The sequence below is a fragment of the Aethina tumida genome, chromosome 2, assembly GCF_024364675.1.
Source record: "Aethina tumida isolate Nest 87 chromosome 2, icAetTumi1.1, whole genome shotgun sequence".
Taxonomy (NCBI): Eukaryota; Metazoa; Arthropoda; class Insecta; order Coleoptera; family Nitidulidae; genus Aethina; species Aethina tumida.
In genome coordinates, this window is record NC_065436.1 from 17556145 (window position 1) to 17577281 (window position 21137).

Below are 21137 nucleotides of genomic sequence, written 5' to 3' on the forward strand. Positions count from 1 at the left end.
CAGTTTTTAATATATAAATTTCCAGTTTATAATTGTCACATAATGTTCAAAATAAAAAATGTTTATTAGAAAAATATATTATAACTAAAACAAACATGAATAATAGCAAATAATTCCTTTTTAATTATAAATAATATTTTCAAATTAAAAAAAAAAAAATTATTATTTTCATGTTTTTGATATGTGAACATCAATTTAAATAATACATTTTGCTTAATGTTCTCATTTTATGATAATTATTTTCATACCTTCAGTAATAAAGCTTTCGAGCACCTACTGCGAATTTACGACGAGAAAGTAACTACCGTCATTTCAAAATAAACAATTTCAATGTCAATGTGGATAGTATAAAGTCGAATAAAAAGTTCATTCAGTATCAGTTATTGTCAGTCAGTCTCTAGACTCGCAACACAGACCTAAAAAATCCAAAATGTTCAAATTGGTGGTGTTGTTCGCTCTCGTAGCCGTAGCCGTTGCCAAACCAGGATACCTCGGTGGTCACTTGGGATACTCCGCATTGGCCGCCCCATTGGCAGTATCTGCTCCAGTAGCTGTAGCTGCTCCAGTAGCGGTAGCCCACAGCGTTGCCGTTCCAGCCGCAGTCAGCAGCACCTACAGAAAGGATGTCATCAGCAAGCCAATTGTAGCTACCTACGCCGCCCCAGCTGTTGTAGCCGCCCCACTCGTTCACAAGACCATCGTAGCTGCTCCATCTTTGGCTTACTCTGCCCCAATCTCCTATGCTGCTCATGTACCATCTGTCCATGCCTGGTAGAGAGAGGACTGATAAAACTATGTATATATTAAGAAAATAAATAAAAATTATATTTTAATATATTTTTGTGTTTTACAATGTTGAAAATCTTTCGTTTATTTAAAGAGAAATACTTAAAACAACAATCTAATTGTAATCCTATTTACCTACACTTGATCACAGATTTTGACAAATTTCAAACACGTGTATGAGAAACAAATTTTTTATAGTAATATTTTCCGTGTATTGAAAAATGTGTTGGTTGTTGTAACAATCAACAAAAAAGTCAATAAAAGACAAATTAAAGCACATTCGTCTGAAAATCTTCACAACTATGGTAATTATGAGTAGTTGAATGTAAAGAAGGTTTTTTTGGGTTCTTCTTCAACTATTATATATTACAATTATTAAGAATTACAAAAAAAAATAAATAAATAAATTATATTTTTAAATATTTCTGGAGTAAACAAAATATTGAAAATAATTGTCAATATTTCAATTTTATTAATAAACTACCTGACAAAAATATAAATTTTTGATATTAGATTTATAATTATCCGAATTTGTTTAAAATAAAAAATTGTTTATTATAAAACAAAATATGTAACTATAACAAATATCAAACAATAAAAACACTTTTTAGATATAATTATTTTAAAAATATATTGTTTCTAATAAATACATCTCATTTAAATAAAAATTATATTTGAAATTTATTGTTATTAACTGTTATGGAAATTAATATATAATAATATTTAATACTATAAAAGAAGTAGATAATTAATTATCCAAGCCGATTGAACACCCATTGATTTGAGTTTAAAATAACTTATTTGTATTAAATAAGTAAATTGTATCAGTATATTTTAAAATTAATTTTATTATTTTTGTAATAAAGCTTTCGAACACCTACGACGAGAAAGTAATTACCACCATTTCAAAATATACCATTTCAATGTCAATCTGTATAGTATAAAGTCGAATAAAAAGTTCCTTCACAATCAGTACTTGTCAGTCAGTCTCTAGACTCGCAACACAGACCTAAAAAATATCAAAATGTTCAAATTGGTGGTGTTGTTCGCTCTCGTAGCCGTAGCCGTTGCCAAACCAGGATACCTTGGTGCACACTTGGGATACTCCGCATTGTCCGCTCCATTGGTTCATTCTGCTCCATTGGCTGTAGCTGCTCCAGTAGCGGTAGCCCACAGCGTTGCCGTTCCAGCCGCCGTCAGCAGCACCTACAGAAAGGATGTTATCAGCAAACCAATTGTAGCTACCTACGCCGCCCCAGCTGTTGTAGCCGCCCCACTCGTTCACAAGACCATCGTAGCTGCTCCATCTTTGGCTTACTCCTATGCTGCTCATGTGCCATCTGTCCATGCCTGGTAGAGAGAGGACTGATAAAACTGTGTATATATTAAGAAAATAAATAAAAATTATATTTTAATATATTTTTGTGTTTTACAATGTTGAAAATCCTATGGTTTATTTAAACAGAAAAAATTGAAATAGCAATTTCATTGAAATCCAGTTATCTACATTTGTTTACAAATTTTGATAAATGTCAACCACATGTATGAAAACAAATTTTTTATAGTAATATTTTGAGTATTGAAAAATGTGTTGGTGTTTGTAACAATCAATCAAAAAGTCAACAAAAGATAAATTAGAACACATTATTCGTCTGAAAATCTTCACAACTATGGTAATTATGAGTAGTAGAATGTAAAGAAGGTTCTTTTGGATTCTTTTTCAACTATTATATATTACAATTAGTAAGAATTACAAAAAAAAAAATTATATTTTTAAATATTTCTGGAGTAAACAAAATATTGAAAATAATTGTCAATATTTCAATTTTATTAATAAACTACCTGATAAAAATATAAATTTTTTATATTCGATTTATAATTATCCGAATTTGTTTAAAATAAAAAATTGTTTATTATAAAACAAAATATGTAACTATAACAAATATCAAACAATAAAAACACATTTTAGATATAATTATTTTAAAAATATATTGTTTCTAATAAATACATCCCATTTAAATAGAAATTATATTTGAAATTTATTGTTATTAACTTTTATGGGAATTAATATATAGTAATATTTAATACTGTAATAGAAGTAGATAATTAATTATCCAAGTCGATTGAACACCCATTGATTTGAGTTTAAAATAACTTATTTGTATTAAAAAGTAAATTGTATCAGTATATTTCAAAAAAATAATTAATACAATTAATTCTTTTATTGTTTTTGATATGTAAGAATTGTTTTAAATAATACGTCTTACCCAATGTTCTCATTTTATAATTAATTTTATTATTTTTGTAATAAAGCTTTCGAACACCTACGGCGAGAAAGTAATTACTATTATTTCAAAATATACCATTTCAATGTCAATTTGTATAGTATAAAGTGGAATAAAAAGTTCCTTCACAATCGGTACTTGTCAGTCAGTCTCTAGACTCACAACACAGACCTAAAAAATATCAAAATGTTCAAATTGGTGGTGTTGTTCGCTCTCGTAGCCGTAGCCGTTGCCAAACCAGGATACCTTGGTGCACACTTGGGATACTCCGCATTGTCCGCTCCATTGGTTCATTCTGCTCCATTGGCTGTAGCTGCTCCAGTAGCGGTAGCCCACAGCGTTGCCGTTCCAGCCGCCGTCAGCAGCACCTACAGAAAGGATGTTATCAGCAAGCCAATTGTAGCTACCTACGCCGCCCCAGCTGTTGTAGCCGCCCCACTCGTTCACAAGACCATCGTAGCTGCTCCATCTTTGGCTTACTCTGCCCCAATCTCCTATGCTGCTCATGTGCCATCTGTTCATGCCTGGTAGAGAGAGGACTGATAAAACTATGTATATATTAAGAAAATAAATAAAAATTATATTTTAATATATATTTGTTTTATAATATTGAAAATTCAATAACTTATTTAAAGAGCAATACTTAAAAGAGTAATCTAATTGTAAGCCTTGTTATCTACACTTAATCCCAGATGAAATGTGACATGATAAAAAATATAATTTAACTAAAATATTTCTCTTACAAAATACCTACGTACAATCGACATATGTAATAAAAAATTCTAGAAATCCAATTAACATAAAATATTAAATTATATAATGAATTAGACTGCCAGAAAATATATAAAAATATTCGTTGCGGTCTTATTAAAGACCAGATAATGTAGAAAAATTAAAATATATTTCTTGATTTTAATATTTATGTAAATTTTTTTAATATTAAACAAGAGGTAAACAATTCTTAACTAAGCGTATGAAAATAATAATTATAGTTAATCAAAAATAAAAACATTAAAGATAAATTTTAGTAATTTTTAATAAATGCATATTGATTTCTCTTTTTTCATGCATAAAATGATAATACTTAGTAAGAGTAAGAAATGGGACTTCACTAAGATAAAGCTGGAGCACGCATTTTTGAGGACAATTTGAGCTGCAACAACGGCTGGAGTACTTTACAATTGGTTTACAGATAATATAATCTGTATGTGATGGTGAAGGCGGCGAGGACGGCACTGCTGTGAGTTGTAGATAAAAATGCTTCAGCTTCAGCTACGAGACAATAACACCAATATGCACATTTTGATTCTCTAATCTTAAGCTTTACTATTAATTACTATGGATGGTTAAGGTTTTTGTTTACAGTATTATGACAATATACAATATCATTGAAATGATATAGATTGAAATTACATTATTAATTTAGTTTTAAACATTATCTTGAGTATAGAGGTTCAATTTAAAAATTATATTGTTTAGCTAAAATACATAAAATACATATATGAAACCCAGATAGAATTAGTCCAAAGTCAGATATGAAAGTTATTCATAATTAGAACGGTTTCCAAATATTAAGTAACATAATGTCAATGTTTGCACTATATAAGTATTCTGGTGTTCCGTACCAAACATCAGTTTTTGTCAGTTAATCACCACATACACAACACAGACCTAAAAACAATCAAAATGTTCAAATTGGTGGTGTTGTTCACTCTTGTAGCCGTAGCCACAGCCGTAGCTAAACCAGGATACCTTGGTGGCCATTTAGGATACTCAGCTCCAATCGTTCATTCTGCTCCATTGCCAGTAGCTGCTCACAGTGTTGCATTCCCAGCTGCCGTCAGCAGCATTTATAGGAAAGATATCATCAGCAAACCAATCGTAACTTACACAGCTCCAATTGTCCAGAAGACCATCGTAGCTGCACCAGCTTTGGCCTACTCCGCCCCAATTTCCTACGCTGCTCATGTACCCTCTGTTCATAGCTGGTAAAAAACTGAGTCAAATAAATAATTTATTATTTAAGTTTTGTGTTTTTCTTATTCAATATTTTGGTAGGCTTTGGCTGTTGAAATGTCAAAATAGCAAACCTGGGATAATTAATTATTTATTCATAAGTTTAATAATAAACATTTCAACGATCTTGTGCAACTGTAAGTATAATGGTTAGTGACATTAACATTGACATTGAAATCACAGTTCTTTAAGTACTGTCTTATTTTTGTGGTTGCCTTGCCCGGAGGTAGTACATTGCTGGGTGCCAGTTCAGTAAATGCGTACGTGAATAGTCTCCTGTTTACCACTTTTGAATTGAAATTTATTATTATTTTGGGTTTATGAATAGGCGACTTCGATACACAATTTTAATTCTAATAATAGCCCGTACAAAATAATTTTAAATTCTCGCACAATAATAGAATTAATGTTTATTCATGCGGAAACATGTTTTGCAATTTGCCCACAACCATTGAATCAGCACCTAAAGAGTGGTCTATAAACTCTTGGATATACCTAATTACAAATTTATCATAGATCGTTTAAATTTTTAAGCAGAAATTTTAAAAACGTTACAATTACATTTGATTACATAAATTATGGAAACATAAATATTTATTTGGTAAAATTGGTTGTGAAATATTGTGCATGTGTCTTTAATTGGAAGGTCAGTTTAAACTTGACGATTTCGTATAAAAAAAAAAAATTGTAACACTCGATGTAAATGTTACGCATCTCATTTTATGAAGAAATGTTAACAAGGTTAGGTGCAATAGATATTAAATAATTTAAATGTATTATACTAAACTTTAACGACATAATGTTTGGTGTTTAATTAATTAGTTCCTTCTAATGAGACATTTTTCGTGCATTCCAAAAAGATTGGTGATGTTATTATGTTACAATTAAAACTAGACAACAAATTTGCTCTTAAATAACGGAATTGTTAGGTGAACTTTCACCTAGTTTTGTAAGTTACATAATATGCTGATATTGAAATATGTTAATTTCAGTGCAGTGCTATAATTTATGTGCATTACGAGGTAATTTAATTGGCATATCGGTAATATCATCGCATATTATTTAAAATACGTCTTTGACATAATAAATTTAGATAAGTATCAGTAATTTGAGTCTTTAATTTACATACGATAAAAATATTTATTGTTTCAGTATAATATAATTTAATTTTAAAAGTACATGTTTTAATAATAAAATTATAATAAAAGTATTATATTATTTATAATATATAAGATGTTCCTAAAATGGGTAGTCAAAAACAGGTAATAAAAAAATCTTACTTTTGAAGTGAAAACTACTTTAGCCGCGTTGGGCACCTTAGGGGAAAATCTTATGGGTTCGCGTCACCGACATGCTCGTCCTTTTTTTGTTAATAAATTGAGACAAAAGAAAAAAGTCGTTGATTTGGCTGATAACCTGGGTTACTAGACCAACAAACCATGTGTACGCCGGTGTTTCAAGAGGTACCCAAAAACTAGACCTTCAGAATAAAATCCCGGAACTAGAGGGTGAGTTACAGCTGTACTTTTTGGAGCATTTTGAAATCAGGTAAAATTTTACTAATACAGTGGTTTCGTTAAAGGCCTCCGGAAGCCGGAAATGAGTTTGACGCTAATATCTGTTACTGTTTTGAAAGCGGAGGGTTCATAGAGAAGAATGCCGTCTGAAAGACATATCTATATAGAAATATTCGAAATTTTCAGGATTATATTTATTTCTGATGTACTTTCAAGGAAAAAATCAGCACCCAATTCTCTTACCATCTGTTACCAACGCGCTCAATTTCGTCAAAAAGAAATTTATCTCGTGGGGGGTAATTATTTTCCAAATAATCGTTCAAGATCAGTATTGAAATCAAGTGACCTATTGTACATATTTTAGTTCCAATTACAATCGAAGGAGGGATGTTTATTAAGCAAAAGTAAAACATACTTGTTTTTTATACCGTCAACAAAAGTGTGTAAACTGAAAATTAGCCTTTCCTCACAAATAATAATATATTTAATGTATTTTAGAAGTGAAAGCTTTTTTAACCGCGTTGGGCACTTTTTGGTAGGGAAATATTATGCGTTCGCGTCATTGACATGCCCATGACAGGCGCACGCGCAGTGTGCTGTGCGCCTTAGACACTATTTGGATGGGTGAAATCTCGTGCGTTCGCGTCACCGACATGCTTATACCAATATATCTGCAGCTATACAGTTAACGTATAGTGCTGTGTATATCTTATAAGTGGAATTGAATGGATTTTCTGAAAAATTTATTTAAATATGTTCAATGATCGAAAACTCAGTACTATAAAACATAAAACGACAATGGATGTCGCTTTTACGCGATACTTAGATAAATTTGAATCACACATTTTCATTTCTTACTTTAGTTACCATAAACCTATTGCATCTTTTTTAGAACAAAATAAAATAATTGAAAGTACAAAAAGTCTAGTATTGTTGAAATTAATGATGACAATATTGCATACAATTAAAGTAATGTTAAAAATCAAGTACATTGAAATTTAAGTAAATACAAATACTATCCATAAATAATATGATTGTATATTAATTGTCATTTATATTAAATTTTATCTATATTTTGTCATGCTATTGTATAGCCCGTAATACATTTAAATAATAAAAAACCATATAAACCTGCATAAAATTGTTGCTCTGAGTGTCAATAGATGTGAAAACCAAATTAATGTTGATAAATTTAATTCAAACATTATGAAGTTTCAAATGTTAAGGTTTCACTTCTATTTACAGTTTCTATAATTGCCAACTTTATTTGTTTTTTAATATTTCCCTAGATTATGTGTGTACATTTTAAAAAACGTTCTGGATTAATCACAATCGTTTTTGAAATATTTCAGTATTAATGTTTGAATAAAGTTAAAGTGATTTAAACACAATTCAAAACGAAGTAGGTATATTATGATGACAATTTTATACCGTATTTATATTAGAATTTATTGTTTGTATTTGTGACAAGTAGAAAACCTTAAGTTCTCCTTGTAAATTGTCCAAAGAATCTTAAAAGTTTGAAGAATATTCTGTGGCAAGAACCCTCCAAAATCTACGCCACTGTATAATTATGGAAAAAGTTCAATACATTGACTTATAAGTTAGTTGCCGGTTGTCAACTAAAGTACTAACCAATCCCATAGAATGTGAATTAATTCAGAATTATTGGGAAAATTTACCACAAAGAAAAAAGCGGTTATACTTCATTTTTTATATGATAATTACGTAAGTACATAAAAAATCAAATAATACATAAATAGTAAAAATAATTTCAACCACAGATATTTTAATAGATAATATTTTACTTTTATTAGTTTTACAATAGGCAGTTCAATTTGTGGACTCATTGTGAGCATATTTGGTTCACGTCGTATGTCTGAAATCTTTAATGAAAAAAAATGTGTCCCCACAAGAGGCAACATCGAATTATGATACAATTATGTATATTTAATGAAGTATGATATAAAATTGTTTTGTTATTGATTGTTTTAAGTCAATGTGCAACAAAATAATATTGTAAAAACCACAGTTTACTCATAATTATTGGTATTTATATAAACAAAAACACGGACAAGAAAATATACGCATAATTAAAATACGACTGTAATTGTGGCAAGTCACTGTGGTATTAAAACAACGTTAAGAAAATTAAATACTAGGTAGACGTATCTCCTTATTTCAGAACGTGAATGCTTTTGTTGCAAATGCCACTGTATAATTTCTTAAGAGCAAAAAATGCGTCCAGTAACATTGAACATTGATGACAACCTTGCTTTTAACCGAAAACGTAGACAATAAATAAACTTGATCACGCAATGCATCTTGTAAGATATTTCTTATTCTCGGGAGTGTAGCCGACGATCCGGGTTCACTGTCCCGAAATGTTCAGCAACAAAAAATTGAAATCGAGATATAAATGTTCCTCTAATAGATAATCTTTTACTGAAGACAACTGAAATAAGTCAGGGGATTATAATATAGATCATTTTAAATTATTCATTTAGTACTTGATTAAAAAAAAATCATTTTTTGTTTATTGTTCTTGTGTTTTAATAACATATAGAATTATTTATTAAGTAAGTTAACTTATTACACTATTATTTTATTTTTTTACTACATTTTTGGTTATAAATAAAGAAATATACTAAGTAAAGTATATATAAATCTTATGATGGTACACTCAAAATAACGATTAAATGTGGTTAATAATGCATATTATATAATATTTATTAATAAAAACCTGACTTGAACTACTTTTTTAACTTATTTTGAATTATTGGTCCGGTTTTCCCTGAAGTGACATCAATTTTGTCATTTTTAATAGAACACCTTGTATATTTTTCTATATGTAATTGGAAACAAAACTACCCCATATTCTATACATACATCCAAAAGTTTTTGAGTTGTTAATTTTAACCAAGAATCATTATATAATGAACCATTATTAATATTTCCGTCTTTTACACAGAGTGTCCGTTATTTATTTTAAATTTTATGGACACTAACGTTGTTATTTTTAATAACATATACGTTTTATCATCAAATTAAATTCATATCTTTTTTTGTTTTCCATAAACTTCCAATGAATAAGTTAGTTGAATCACCATATAATATTATTAATAATATTTAACTGTTTTTTGAGTGTATCAATATGATTTATGTGTATTTTAAACTGTATATTTATTTTTTTGATGTAGATACTGTTGACTTAAAATAAGGATTAAATATTATTAATAATATACAGAGTGATTCATCTAACTTATTCGTTAAAATTTTATGAAATACCGAAAAGGTTATTCATTTAATTTAATGATGATGATGTTTTATTAAAAATAACAAGGTTATTTAATATGCCTAAAATTAAACGTAAATGATGAATATTTGTGTAACAAAATAATATTATAAAAACCATAGTTTACTAATAATTATTGGTATACCCCATATTCTATACTTACATCCAAGAATTTTTGAGTTATTAATTTTTACCAAGAATCATTATTTAAGGAACCATTATTAATATTTCTGTCTATTACACAGAGTGTCCGTTATTTACTTTTAATTTTATGGATCTTAAAGCAACACTAACCTTGTTATTTTTAATAACATATATGTTTTATCATCAAATTAAATTAATATCTTTTCCTGTTTTCTATAAACTTCCAATGAATAAGTTAGTTGAATCACCATATATATTATTAATAATATTTAACTGTTTTTTGAGTGTATCAATAAGATTTATGTGTATTTTAAACTGTATATTTATTTTTTTGATGTAGATATTGTTGACTTAAAATAAGGATTAAATATTATTAATAATATACAGAGTGATTCATTTAACTTATTCGTTAAAAATTTTTGGAAATATCGAAAAGGGTATTCATTTAATTTAATGATGATGGTGTTTTATTAAAAATAACAAGATTATTTAATATGCCTAAAATTAAACGTAAATGATGAATATTTGTGTAACAAAATAATATTATAAAAACCATAGTTTACTAATAATTATTGGTATACCCCATATTCTATACTTACATCCAAGAGTTTTTGAGTTATTAATTTTAACCAAGAATCATTATTTAAGGAACCATTATTAATATTTCCGTCTTTTATACAGAGTGTCCGTTATATACTTTTAATTTTATGAATCTTAAAACAACACTAACCTTGTTATTTTAATTAAATTAATATCTTTTTCTGTTTTCTATAATCTTCCAATGAATAAGTTAGATGAATCACCATATATATTATTAATAATATTTAACAGTTATTTTGAGTGTATCAATAAGATCTATATGTATTTTAAATTGTATATTTATATTTTTGATGTAGATATTGCTGACTTAAAATAAGGATCAAATATTATTAATAATATACAGAGTGATTCATCTAACTTATTCGTTAGAATTAAAAATAACAAGGTTATTTAATATGCGTAAAATTAAACGTAAATAATGAATATTCTTTGGAAAATAAAGAAGTATTAATAATGGTTTTTTATTATATGGTCTTTGGTTAAAATAAATAACTCAAAAATTCTTGGATTTAGGTGTAAATAATGGAATAGACATTTTATTTGCAATTACATGTAGAAACTAATAATCTTAAAATATACAGGATGTTCAAATAACAAAATTAATGTCACTTCCGGTGAAACCGGAAATTAAAGTTTTTCAAAATAAGTTGGAAAAGTAGTTTGAATCATGTTGTAATCGATTTCTATTCTCATTTTCCATAAATTTTTAATGAATAAGTTATGTGAGTCACCCTGTATATAATATGTGTTAGAATTACTTTATATTTAATAGTTATTTTTAGTTTATATTTAAGTATACATAAGTTTTGATGTAGCTCCTAATTATGACTTGTAAATTGAAGTATGTAAGGTTTTAAAATAAAAACAAAATAATAAAGAATATAACTGTCAAAATAAATAATACAATTCATAATATAAAATTATGTATTAATTTATTTGGCATGTGGTGTACATTAAGTTAATAATTGCGTATGTTAAATAAGCCAATTTGAATTTGACGAATTAACATCAAAGAATTAAACACGAGAGTGAATTAATATGAAACATGTGATAGACAAATTCGGTAGTTGCGGAAGCCAACGTAAAAAATACAAAGCAGCAATGTAACAATAAGTATGAGTCAAATACTTTATCCGGTCTTGGAACATATTAATAACTGCAATGACTGTATTATTGGTGTACACAAAGTAATATCAATAGGCGAGCAGGCTGCGAACCTTGATATTTTCTTCTCCACTGTATTTTCAAGAACACAACCGGAACTTTTAAATTTAAGAATTACGTAGGCCACTGCTATAATTTATATTGGTCGATTTGAAACTAGTTCTGGAATAAAGTTGTACTCAAAATTACAACGGTAAAATTAAAAAAAAAAAACTAGTTCGGGCGTTACCCATTTAAAATATGGATACTTAAAAAGATAATACCAATATATTGGTAATAGATTTTCAAAAATATATTCTTCTAAAATCCCTAATGTAATTTAATTTATAATTTGGTAATTACTGTTGTTACTGAAATCATTATTTGCTGCTGAAGTATTTAAGTGCAATATAACTTTTTTGTACTTTTTTATGAAAGAAGTAACATTTTGATAAATTTTCCTCTGTTTTTTCAAAATGTAACATATTAAAAAATATAAATTGAAAAGATTCTTATATTATCATAATTTTGTTGAAATTTTATTGCCATTTTTGCTACCCAAATGTATTAACTTAATTTGGAGCATTACTGCTGTGCACATTTCTTTCTATAGAAAGTCATGTCAGGTGAATGCGCAAGCAATTATTTTGCAAGGTAATTAAAAGTGTCTTACACCTTACGAAGGCTTATCAAGGTTTTTACCGAAATCAATGTAAAATACTTTATACGTTTGTCACATGATATACATACCAAATAAGAATTTTTTTTCTGTAAGGTACGGGTCCGCCCAAACGAGTTAAGGTTCGACGCTGCATATAAAAGACCACTGCCAAATTGGTTCAGCATCAGTTTTTGTCAGTCAGTCTTAAGACTCGCAACACAGACCAAAACAATTAAAAATGTTCAAATTGGTGGTGTTGTCCGCTCTCGTAGCCGTTGCCGTAGCTAAACCAGGCCACTTGGCTTACACTGCTCCAGTAGTATCCACCTACGCTGCAGCTGTGCCAGCCGCCGTGAGCACCCAATTCAGAAGTGACATCGTCAGCCAGCCAATCGTAGCCGCCTCCCCAGTCGTAGCTGCCGCCGCCCCCGTCGTAGCCAAGACTGTCGTAGCTGCCGCCCCAGCTGCCGTTTCCACCCAATATAGAAGCGACGTCATCAGCAAACCAGTCGTAGCTGCCTACTCCGCCCCAGCCGTCGTAGCCGCCGCTCCAGCCGTTGCCGCCGCCCCAGTCGTAGCCGCCAAAACCGTAGTAGCCGCCGCCCCAGCTGCCGTATCCACCCAATTCAGAAGCGATGTCATCAGCAAGCCTGTTGCTTACGCTGCCGCTCCAGTAGTAGCTGCCGCTCCAGTAGTAGCCGCCAAATCCGTAGTAGCCGCTGCTCCAGCTGTTGTAGCTGCTCCAGCCGCCGTCAGCACCCAATACAGGAGTGATGTTGTAAGCAAACCAATCGTTGCTGCTGCCTACAGCGCCCCAGTAGTAGCTGCTGCTCCAGCTTTGGCCTACTCTGCTCACGGTATTCACGCTGCCCCATTGGCCTACTCTGCCCCTGTTGTAGCTCACCAATGGTAAAAAGAGGACTGACAAATAGCTTAAATTATATTGTACATTTTTAGAATAAAAAAGGAATAATTAAAGAAAGTGCTTTATTTAAATTGACAAGAACAAAAAATTATAAATATTTAATAGAATTAGTATACAAGAGAACAAACGGCAACGAATGCTATATACAATATAATAACAAAATGGTAACATAACTGGCTTAAAAAATGAATTATTGTCAGATATTTGAAAATAAGTAACTTAATTAACCATATTGTTCCATTAATATCAGACAATATATGATAATCATATTAAAAAAAAGTAAAATTTTGTTTTGTATATCCTTATGATTATAAATCATTACAACATTATAAACTTTTGATATTTTTGTATATCCATTTAAAATAATTACAAGATGTATATGTCAATGTACAAATATATAAAAATATTGAAAGTACATCCCATATAAAGATGATCTTGAAAATTTGGGCCCGATTCAATAAAATCCGACCACTGGAGAATTTTTTGAAATTTGAAGGAAGTCAATTTTTTAGTCATTTTCAAAAATTTTTATCTCAGCTTCTATATAACTTAGAGATTCCTTTAAAACAACATTGTTCTCTTTGAATCCTCTACTTTCAAGACAAAAAGATATGAATGGGTGTTAAACTCATTTCCGGCTTAGCTGGAAGATTCCAACTAAATAACTGCATTACCAAAATTTTACCTAATTTCAAAATGCTCTCAAATCTACAGCTTCTAAAGTATACCGTCAAATAACTCATGATATTTTTTTGTGGTGGTGTATTCTAATGATATCTGCTTATTTTTTCCTTTCGATGGACGTATAATAACGAAATCGAGACAATTAACAGAATATACCTCCACAAAAAATATCATCAGTTATTTAACTGCTAAGCCCGCAATTTTTACTCGAAAGTAGAGGGTTCACAAAGAAGAATGTCATTTGAACGGAATATCCAAATTATATAGAAGCTGAGATATAATTTTTTGATTCCAAGATTTATGTAATAATAACTTTACTTTAATTCATTTAGATTAAATAATTTATGATGTTTTGATCACATCTCAAACTATAAATATAATTTTAAATAAATTTAATCAACATAAATATTTATCTGGTAATTTTAAACAAACTTATGAATGAATGTATTTTCAAAATTGGAGCAATTCCAAAAGAAATTTCTTTTCAATTAACAGTAATTAATATTTAAAAAATCAAAAAATAATATGGTATTAACCTTGTTATTAATATCAACTATTAGATAAAGGCAAAACATACTTAAATTTACGTAATAAATTTTTAATTATTTTTAAAATAATTAAATATACATAATTTAAAAATTGCGTATCAAAAATATTTTTATAATTAAAACACGTAAATTTCAAGGAAGGTGTAAACCGTTCAATTTGCCAACATACGAACTTAATTGTGGATCAGGGACCGTCAAGGATTTTGTCGAAATTAATCAGATATGCGGCCATACACACTTAAACAGGAACTTGGAATTGCTTCCCTTGCCCAAGTATACCAGACACACCCAAATTAATTTAACATATAAAAACGTTGTCAACAGCCAAAATTGTATCAGTTTTTGTCAGTCAGTTTCAAGACTCGCAACACAGACCAAAACAATTAAAAATGTTCAAATTGGTGGTGTTGTCCGCTCTCGTAGCCGTTGCTGTAGCCAAACCAGGATACCTGGGTACTTTCGGATATTCGACCCCACTGGTTTCTTCTTATTCATCTGCCGTAAGCTCCCAATACAGAAGTGATGTAGTCAGCCAACCAATCGTCGCCGCCGCCGCCCCAGTTGTCGCCGCTGCCGCTCCAGTTTTGACCAAGACCGTAGTAGCCGCCGCCCCAGCTGCCGTATCCACCCAATACAGAAGCGACGTCATCAGCAAACCGGTAGTGGCTGCCTACTCCGCTCCAGCTGTCGTAGCCGCTCCAGTAGTTGCCAAATCCGTAGCCGTGGCAAGCCCCGCTGTAGTAGGTACTCCAGCCGCCGTATCCACCCAATACAGAAGTGATGTCATCAGCAAACCAGTCGTAGCCGCTTACGCCGCCCCAGCTGTCGTAGCCGCTCCAGTAGTTGCCAAATCCGTAGCCGTAGCCAGCCCCGCTGTTGTTGCTGCCCCAGCCGCCGTATCCACCCAATACAGAAGCGATGTCATCAGCAAACCAGTAGTAGCCGCTTACGCCGCTCCAGCTGTAGCTACTTACGCCGCTCCAGCCGTAGCTACTTACTCTGCTCCAGCTGTAGCTGCCGTAGCTGCTCCAGCCGCTGTGTCTACCCAATACAGAAGTGATGCTGTAGTAGCTGCCCCAGCTTTGGCTTACTCCGCTCCAGTTGTAGCCAAGTCTGTTGTCGCTGCTGCTCCAGTAGCTTACTCTGCTGTAGCTCAGCAATGGTAATGAGAGGACTGACAAATAGGATATTTAACTTTTAATTTAATTTAATAAATCAATTCCCCTACATATAAAAAAGTTTTTGTTATACCTATCTCACCTCCAATATTATATCTATTAATATTCATAGTATACATGTTTAAGTTGCTACTGAAATGTAACTTAACAATATTAGATGTATTAAAAATTATTACTGAAAAGTGGAACATCAACAATAAGTAAACCAAAATACAACAAATTTATTACAAAAAAAAATTAATTTAATTTAATACCACCTTAAATTCATTTCAAATATGAATATTAAAAATGTTCAATTAGCGATTATAATAAGTACAAAGTAATTGTTTATACAACATGGTTTATACTGAAAGAAAGGCGTTTACTCCGTCTGAATCTTGAGAGAGACATCATGTACGACTGGGACAGTAAAAATCTCCCATCACGAAGCAGAGTATCTCTGTCGTGCATGATGTCTCTCTCAAGATTCAGACGGAGTAAACACTTTTCTGTCGGTATGTGTCTTTCAAGATGTATATATAGCTAAATGGTGGATGGGATATACAGTTTTAATCTGCAAATATTAATTAAATGTGCTTTTCATTTTTAATTCATATTTTAACCTAAAATTTTGAGTTTTATTTATTTGATGTGCCAGTATTGGCATTAATTATTTCAAGGAAAACACAAACTTTTAGAAAAATATATATTTAATTATAAATTCTCTACCAAGTTCTAAATAAATCACTGTAAAATGGAGTAACAAGTGGCTTCTGCAGAACAGGACCAGATAAAATTGTGGATCCGTAACTAATTACTTGCGCTCCATTTCCATTAGCAGTCAATTTTTCTTCAGTATTTTTCTCTGTTTTAGTGGAATTGACAGTTTCAATTATTTTAGCAGCTTGAGCTGTAACATTGTGAGTATTATCGGCACCTTTTACAGCAGCAAATCCTTCTGAGTCCGTAATATTGTTTAATAAATGGGGATTAATAGTGTATGAATAAGAGGATACAATTGGTGACACAATCAGCGGTGCAATGGGTTGAACAGCTGGAAGGGTGTATGCCAAATGATTTATCAGTGGAGGATATCCTGAAATATTAAAAAAACCTGTACTAAGTTTACCAACAGTTAAATAATAATTATTTTCATACCGATAACCAAATCCGATTTAGGGGAGGTCTCATTTGTAGCCGATTTAAATGCCTCAATTTCAACTGTATCATTAACATCTGCAGCTTTGTCAAAAATATTTGTCGTTGATTCAACCGTAGATTCAGTCGTGAGTCCAATTTCATCAATGTCAGTCTCATTGTTTCCTGCTGCCGGTGGAGCTGCTGCATGCGTAGTAAAGGAATAGGTCACATAGGTTGGCACAAAAGGATGGACTACAGGAAAATTGTACGGCAGTGGATTAAGAAAAGGTCCAATAGGGGTCCCGATTAATCCTGGTTCAGCTGTTGCAAATACAAATGTAACTGCAATCACAATTAGATGCAACATTTTTATGCAGCACACCACCTTAATGCAGATATAGTCTAACTGTAACTGGTTTAAAATATTTTACAGTAATCTTTTTATAGTTGTTTAATTTACTAGTTTGGGTGGGTCGCCAAATTAAAAATTCAAATTAAAATATGTATCATTTTAATGCAACTTACCATATTGACGTATTTCTAAAGAGTACAGTAAACCTTGACGAAATATTCATTTAAATAAATGTCGTATGTTATTTAAATGCCGTTTTATTTCGGCGATTTTCAGCCACGCAATTATTTGGCATATTGTATCAAGAGAAACATTAATATTTATAATTGCATTACTTTATTTAGAGGAAGTAAAAATTTAAGGTATTTCAGAATAATTGTTTTATGTTTTAAGGTGTGTATATAATTAAAAAGGTTAAAGGTAAGAGAAATATTTTTAACTTCTAGTATAAAAAATAACGGTAATTTATAGGTGTATAACTCCACTTAAACTAATTTTAATTAATATCAAATTATTCATTTAAATGATTAGTTCAAATTATGTGTCAGTTTTTAATATTGTTATTTAAAATTGGTGTCTTAATTAATCTCAAAAAATATACCATATTTTTAAATGTTTTGTTTTTTGGTATATCTCGAAAAGTGATAAAAAATTATTCGTGTTCTGCAAAGGTAAAAATTTAACATAAAAGCACATTTATCAGATGTCCTTAACAATGGTTGGTTATGTAAGTTATGATAAGCATCAGGACCATTTTTGATGTTTTCTTTGAATTTTTAAATTAAGAGAAATGGGAAATTTATGAGTCAGTTTTAAAAAATTATGGACCATTTAAGTCTTTTGTTATAAACATTCAAGAACGTTAACGAAGAATGTGTAAAATTTGAAAAGAATCACTTCATTACAAAATAGGTTATTTATTGATAATTGAAAAGTTAAATTTGAGATGATTTTGATTTGACTGAAGTCATTTATGTTTCGAGAAGAACAGCTCTCAACTATTCCAAACACTGCATTTATCCGAATAAATAGTGTCACAATTTATGTCATTAAACATTATTGTCATTACCTATACACTGGCACTGTCAGTTATGATGTACAGAATGAAGGTTAGTCAAAAAAATGGTCACCCATCTAAACAACGAATTTGATTTCCTAAGATTAGTACATGAAATTAAAGGTATCGACCTAATTGTTGTGGAATTTGTGTCACAGTATTGCGTAATTTGTAGAGCCATTATTCCAAAATTAGAAAAATTGGCAAAGGAAGAAAATCTAAGAGTAATAAAATTCTATAGAGTAGACATCGATGAAATGCCTAGTGTGGCTGAGGAATACGAAATTGTTGATTTGCCAACATTTTTGTTCATTCGAAACGGCCAAATCATAAAACGATTCGTAGGCAGCAAGATGGAGACTTTCCAAAAAGAATACCTCGATGTTATGGCCGTGATTAATAAGGAAAGGCAGGTTAAAGAATCGAAATCTCAATTAGCACTTTGTAGTAGTGAAATTCCAAACCGGCAAGGCAAATTATTTTCAAATGTGGAGTTTCTTAAAAGAGATAGATCGAGATCTACAGTGATGAATGAATCCCTACTTTCAACCACGAGTTCGAGATCTGACACCCATAAGTCTGCCAGTGAATCTAAAACAAGGGTAGATAAGGAAAACCCTAAGTAAAAATAAGAGAATAATAACTGTTTGAGCTTTTATTACCAGTAGGATTATGAAACTTGAAACTCAAAATTGTATCATAATAAATGTATTTTATTAAAATGACCATATTTATTAAATACATATTTATATACCACTAGTGACTAATTTTATTACTATAATTCTTAAGCGTAAATAATCTACAAACATCTTTGCCTAATTAAATGAAATGTTTTGTGGTCCTTTAGCCTTTTTTGGGACTAATAAATGAGTCTATTATAATTTGTTACATTAACACTTTTATTGTGATTCTTGTTTATTTTGTTTTGTGGTAATTAAAACGAACCATCAAGAGATATAGAAGGTTAATTTGATTAACATTGTAATTTTAAATGAAGAAGACCACACACAAGTTCATGTTGTTACTCAGATTGGAATAACCAAAGTGATGTTTCAAAAATTTAAAAATAAATAATGTAAGACAAATTCTGTGAGTGATTGTCCAAGACGTAACAGGACTAGGATTACTAATAATGACCAGAGACAATGTATCACATTAATAGCTCGAAGAAACTCGACAACTCGACTGTCCTAATAATTCGAAGAGGTTTCCAGCTGACAAGACCATTTTACAGCCCAAATTTAACATTAAAATATAACAGAACAGTCTTGAATGGGTTATTGAGCACTTCGAATGGAACGATGACAGAAGGAGAAGTGTTCTTTAATCAGACAAGACCAGACACCCGATTAGGGTGTGTCAGGACTCAAATCGACGTGAAACGAATTCCATACTGAGATGGCTCTATAATGTTTTAAGGACATATTAGAGCAAATAAAAAAATTCTTTTAATTCCCATATTAGGGCATAAGAGTGGAGAAATTAATTTTATTCTTGTAGTACGACTGTGGCTGGTTGCTGTTGGTCCAGAATTAATTTATATGGACGACGTGAGCCTCAACATCGAATAAGACAGATAGATTTCCTAGAAACTAAGAATATTACAAAAATGCATGGACTTCTAATTTTCCTGACCTTAATTCAATCGAGCTTGTTTGGGATATGTAGGAAATTTCACCACAAACGTTACAAGAACACAGAGTAGCAGTGGTTGATGAATGGTACGGATTGGACCAAAATTACATTCATATAATAGTGGGTAGTATGACTGACGTATTCAGGTTTGCATTGATGTAAGAGGCGGAAACATTGTCTGACATTAATATTGTAACCTTCCTCATTTGTCCAAATTTAAAATAATAAAATCAATAATTATTTTATATAATTTGTAAGTTCATTTCCTTTGTATTAATTAACAACTTCTTTTAACAATATTTGGATTATTAAAATATATAAAATGGCATCAAATATTATGTTAAACAAAATATTAATCATATTTTGTAAAACAATGTATGCAAGTGTATATTAATAAAATAGGAATTTTTTCACAAAATTGATTAAAATTAGTTTTAAGAATATTTATACCCAGAACATCTAAGATAAAGTAATCTTCAAAGAACTAAAGAAAATTTTCAAAAAATAAATTAAATGGTGTAGAAATAAGTTATTTAAACAATTTTTTAAGTATGTAAATTATAATTGAACTAATCCATATTATAAGTATGATAAAACATAATTACTGTACTTACTAAACACAGTTTTGTTTCAATAACAGATATACATTATCGGTCATATGTAGAGTAACTTTAGAAGTTTTCATTTGCCTTGATAAAAGTGTACTTTTAAATATACATAATATTGACAGTTATGCAGTATATTCAAGGGTCAAAAGTAGAGCAACTTTAAGTACATTTAGCCTTCTTTTATTTAGTTTAGATTTTGGTGGCTTTTCAATATAATCGTTCGAAATTTCTTTCGAGTGATTTTGAACTTCTTCGTAGAGTTCTTTCATATTTGACGGTCTTTTTGCAGGAATTTTCCGATCAATTTCTTCTCAAGGTTTTCCATTGGATTGAGGTCTGGGTTTTGTGCTGGCCAAGGCATGACACGTACTCTTTGAGAAGCGGACGATTCTTTAACAAACTTAGACGTATGTTTCGGATCGTTGTCGTGCTGGAAGATTCACCTTAAACTAATGTTGCCTTCGTCAAATGGAAGCATATGATTCTAGAGATTGTCACGATAAACAAAAGGATCCATTATCCCGTCTAACTTAACCAGTGGGCCCATGCCAAACCCAGAAAAACATACCAAACCATAACGTCTC

General features: G+C 30.6%; 6 protein-coding genes across 6 annotated transcripts; 5 read left to right on the forward strand and 1 right to left on the reverse strand.

Annotated features, from left to right (window-relative positions):
- Positions 1 to 384: 384 nt before the first annotated feature.
- On the forward strand, positions 385 to 837 carry LOC109604134 (cuticle protein 38-like). Its single transcript, XM_020020663.2, has one exon. The coding sequence runs from the start codon at positions 431 to 433 to the stop codon at positions 773 to 775; it is 345 nt and encodes a 114-aa protein (XP_019876222.2). The 5' UTR covers positions 385 to 430; the 3' UTR covers positions 776 to 837.
- A 937-nt stretch (positions 838 to 1774) lies between these two features.
- LOC126264581 (cuticle protein 38-like) lies at positions 1775 to 2244 on the forward strand. The gene has a single exon (XM_049963057.1). The coding sequence runs from the start codon at positions 1811 to 1813 to the stop codon at positions 2141 to 2143; it is 333 nt and encodes a 110-aa protein (XP_049819014.1). The 5' UTR covers positions 1775 to 1810; the 3' UTR covers positions 2144 to 2244.
- A 994-nt stretch (positions 2245 to 3238) lies between these two features.
- Positions 3239 to 3664, forward strand: LOC109604132 (cuticle protein 38-like). Its single transcript, XM_020020661.2, has one exon. It carries the CDS (start codon positions 3258 to 3260, stop codon positions 3600 to 3602), a length of 345 nt encoding a protein of 114 aa, XP_019876220.1. The 5' UTR covers positions 3239 to 3257; the 3' UTR covers positions 3603 to 3664.
- A 1073-nt stretch (positions 3665 to 4737) lies between these two features.
- LOC109604144 (uncharacterized) lies at positions 4738 to 5066 on the forward strand. Its single transcript, XM_020020673.1, has one exon. It carries the CDS (start codon positions 4758 to 4760, stop codon positions 5061 to 5063), a length of 306 nt encoding a protein of 101 aa, XP_019876232.1. The 5' UTR covers positions 4738 to 4757; the 3' UTR covers positions 5064 to 5066.
- A 7555-nt stretch (positions 5067 to 12621) lies between these two features.
- Positions 12622 to 15833, forward strand: LOC109604123 (calphotin-like). Its single transcript, XM_020020652.2, has 2 exons — positions 12622 to 13356; positions 14954 to 15833. Exons 1-2 carry the CDS (start codon positions 12686 to 12688, stop codon positions 15768 to 15770), a joined length of 1488 nt encoding a protein of 495 aa, XP_019876211.2. The 5' UTR covers positions 12622 to 12685; the 3' UTR covers positions 15771 to 15833.
- A 620-nt stretch (positions 15834 to 16453) lies between these two features.
- Positions 16454 to 17273, reverse strand: LOC126264589 (uncharacterized). Its single transcript, XM_049963080.1, has 2 exons — positions 16920 to 17273; positions 16454 to 16857 (listed from the first exon to the last, which is right to left on the reverse strand). Exons 1-2 carry the CDS (start codon positions 17266 to 17268, stop codon positions 16487 to 16489), a joined length of 720 nt encoding a protein of 239 aa, XP_049819037.1. The 5' UTR covers positions 17269 to 17273; the 3' UTR covers positions 16454 to 16486.
- Positions 17274 to 21137: the final 3864 nt, after the last annotated feature.

Coding starts and splice junctions, on each gene's coding strand:
- LOC109604123 (XM_020020652.2), top strand. CDS start 12,686: ATGTTCAAATTGGTGGTGTTGTCCGCTCTCGTAGCCGTTGCCGTAGCT. Junction 13,357..14,953: donor CCTGTTGTAGCTCACCAATG/GTAAAAAGAGGA, acceptor AGTTTTTGTCAG/TCAGTTTCAAGACTCGCAAC.
- LOC109604144 (XM_020020673.1), top strand. CDS start 4,758: ATGTTCAAATTGGTGGTGTTGTTCACTCTTGTAGCCGTAGCCACAGCC.
- LOC109604132 (XM_020020661.2), top strand. CDS start 3,258: ATGTTCAAATTGGTGGTGTTGTTCGCTCTCGTAGCCGTAGCCGTTGCC.
- LOC126264589 (XM_049963080.1), bottom strand. CDS start 17,268: ATGTTGCATCTAATTGTGATTGCAGTTACATTTGTATTTGCAACAGCT. Junction 16,858..16,919: donor TAAATCGGATTTGGTTATCG/GTATGAAAATAA, acceptor TTAATATTTCAG/GATATCCTCCACTGATAAAT.
- LOC126264581 (XM_049963057.1), top strand. CDS start 1,811: ATGTTCAAATTGGTGGTGTTGTTCGCTCTCGTAGCCGTAGCCGTTGCC.
- LOC109604134 (XM_020020663.2), top strand. CDS start 431: ATGTTCAAATTGGTGGTGTTGTTCGCTCTCGTAGCCGTAGCCGTTGCC.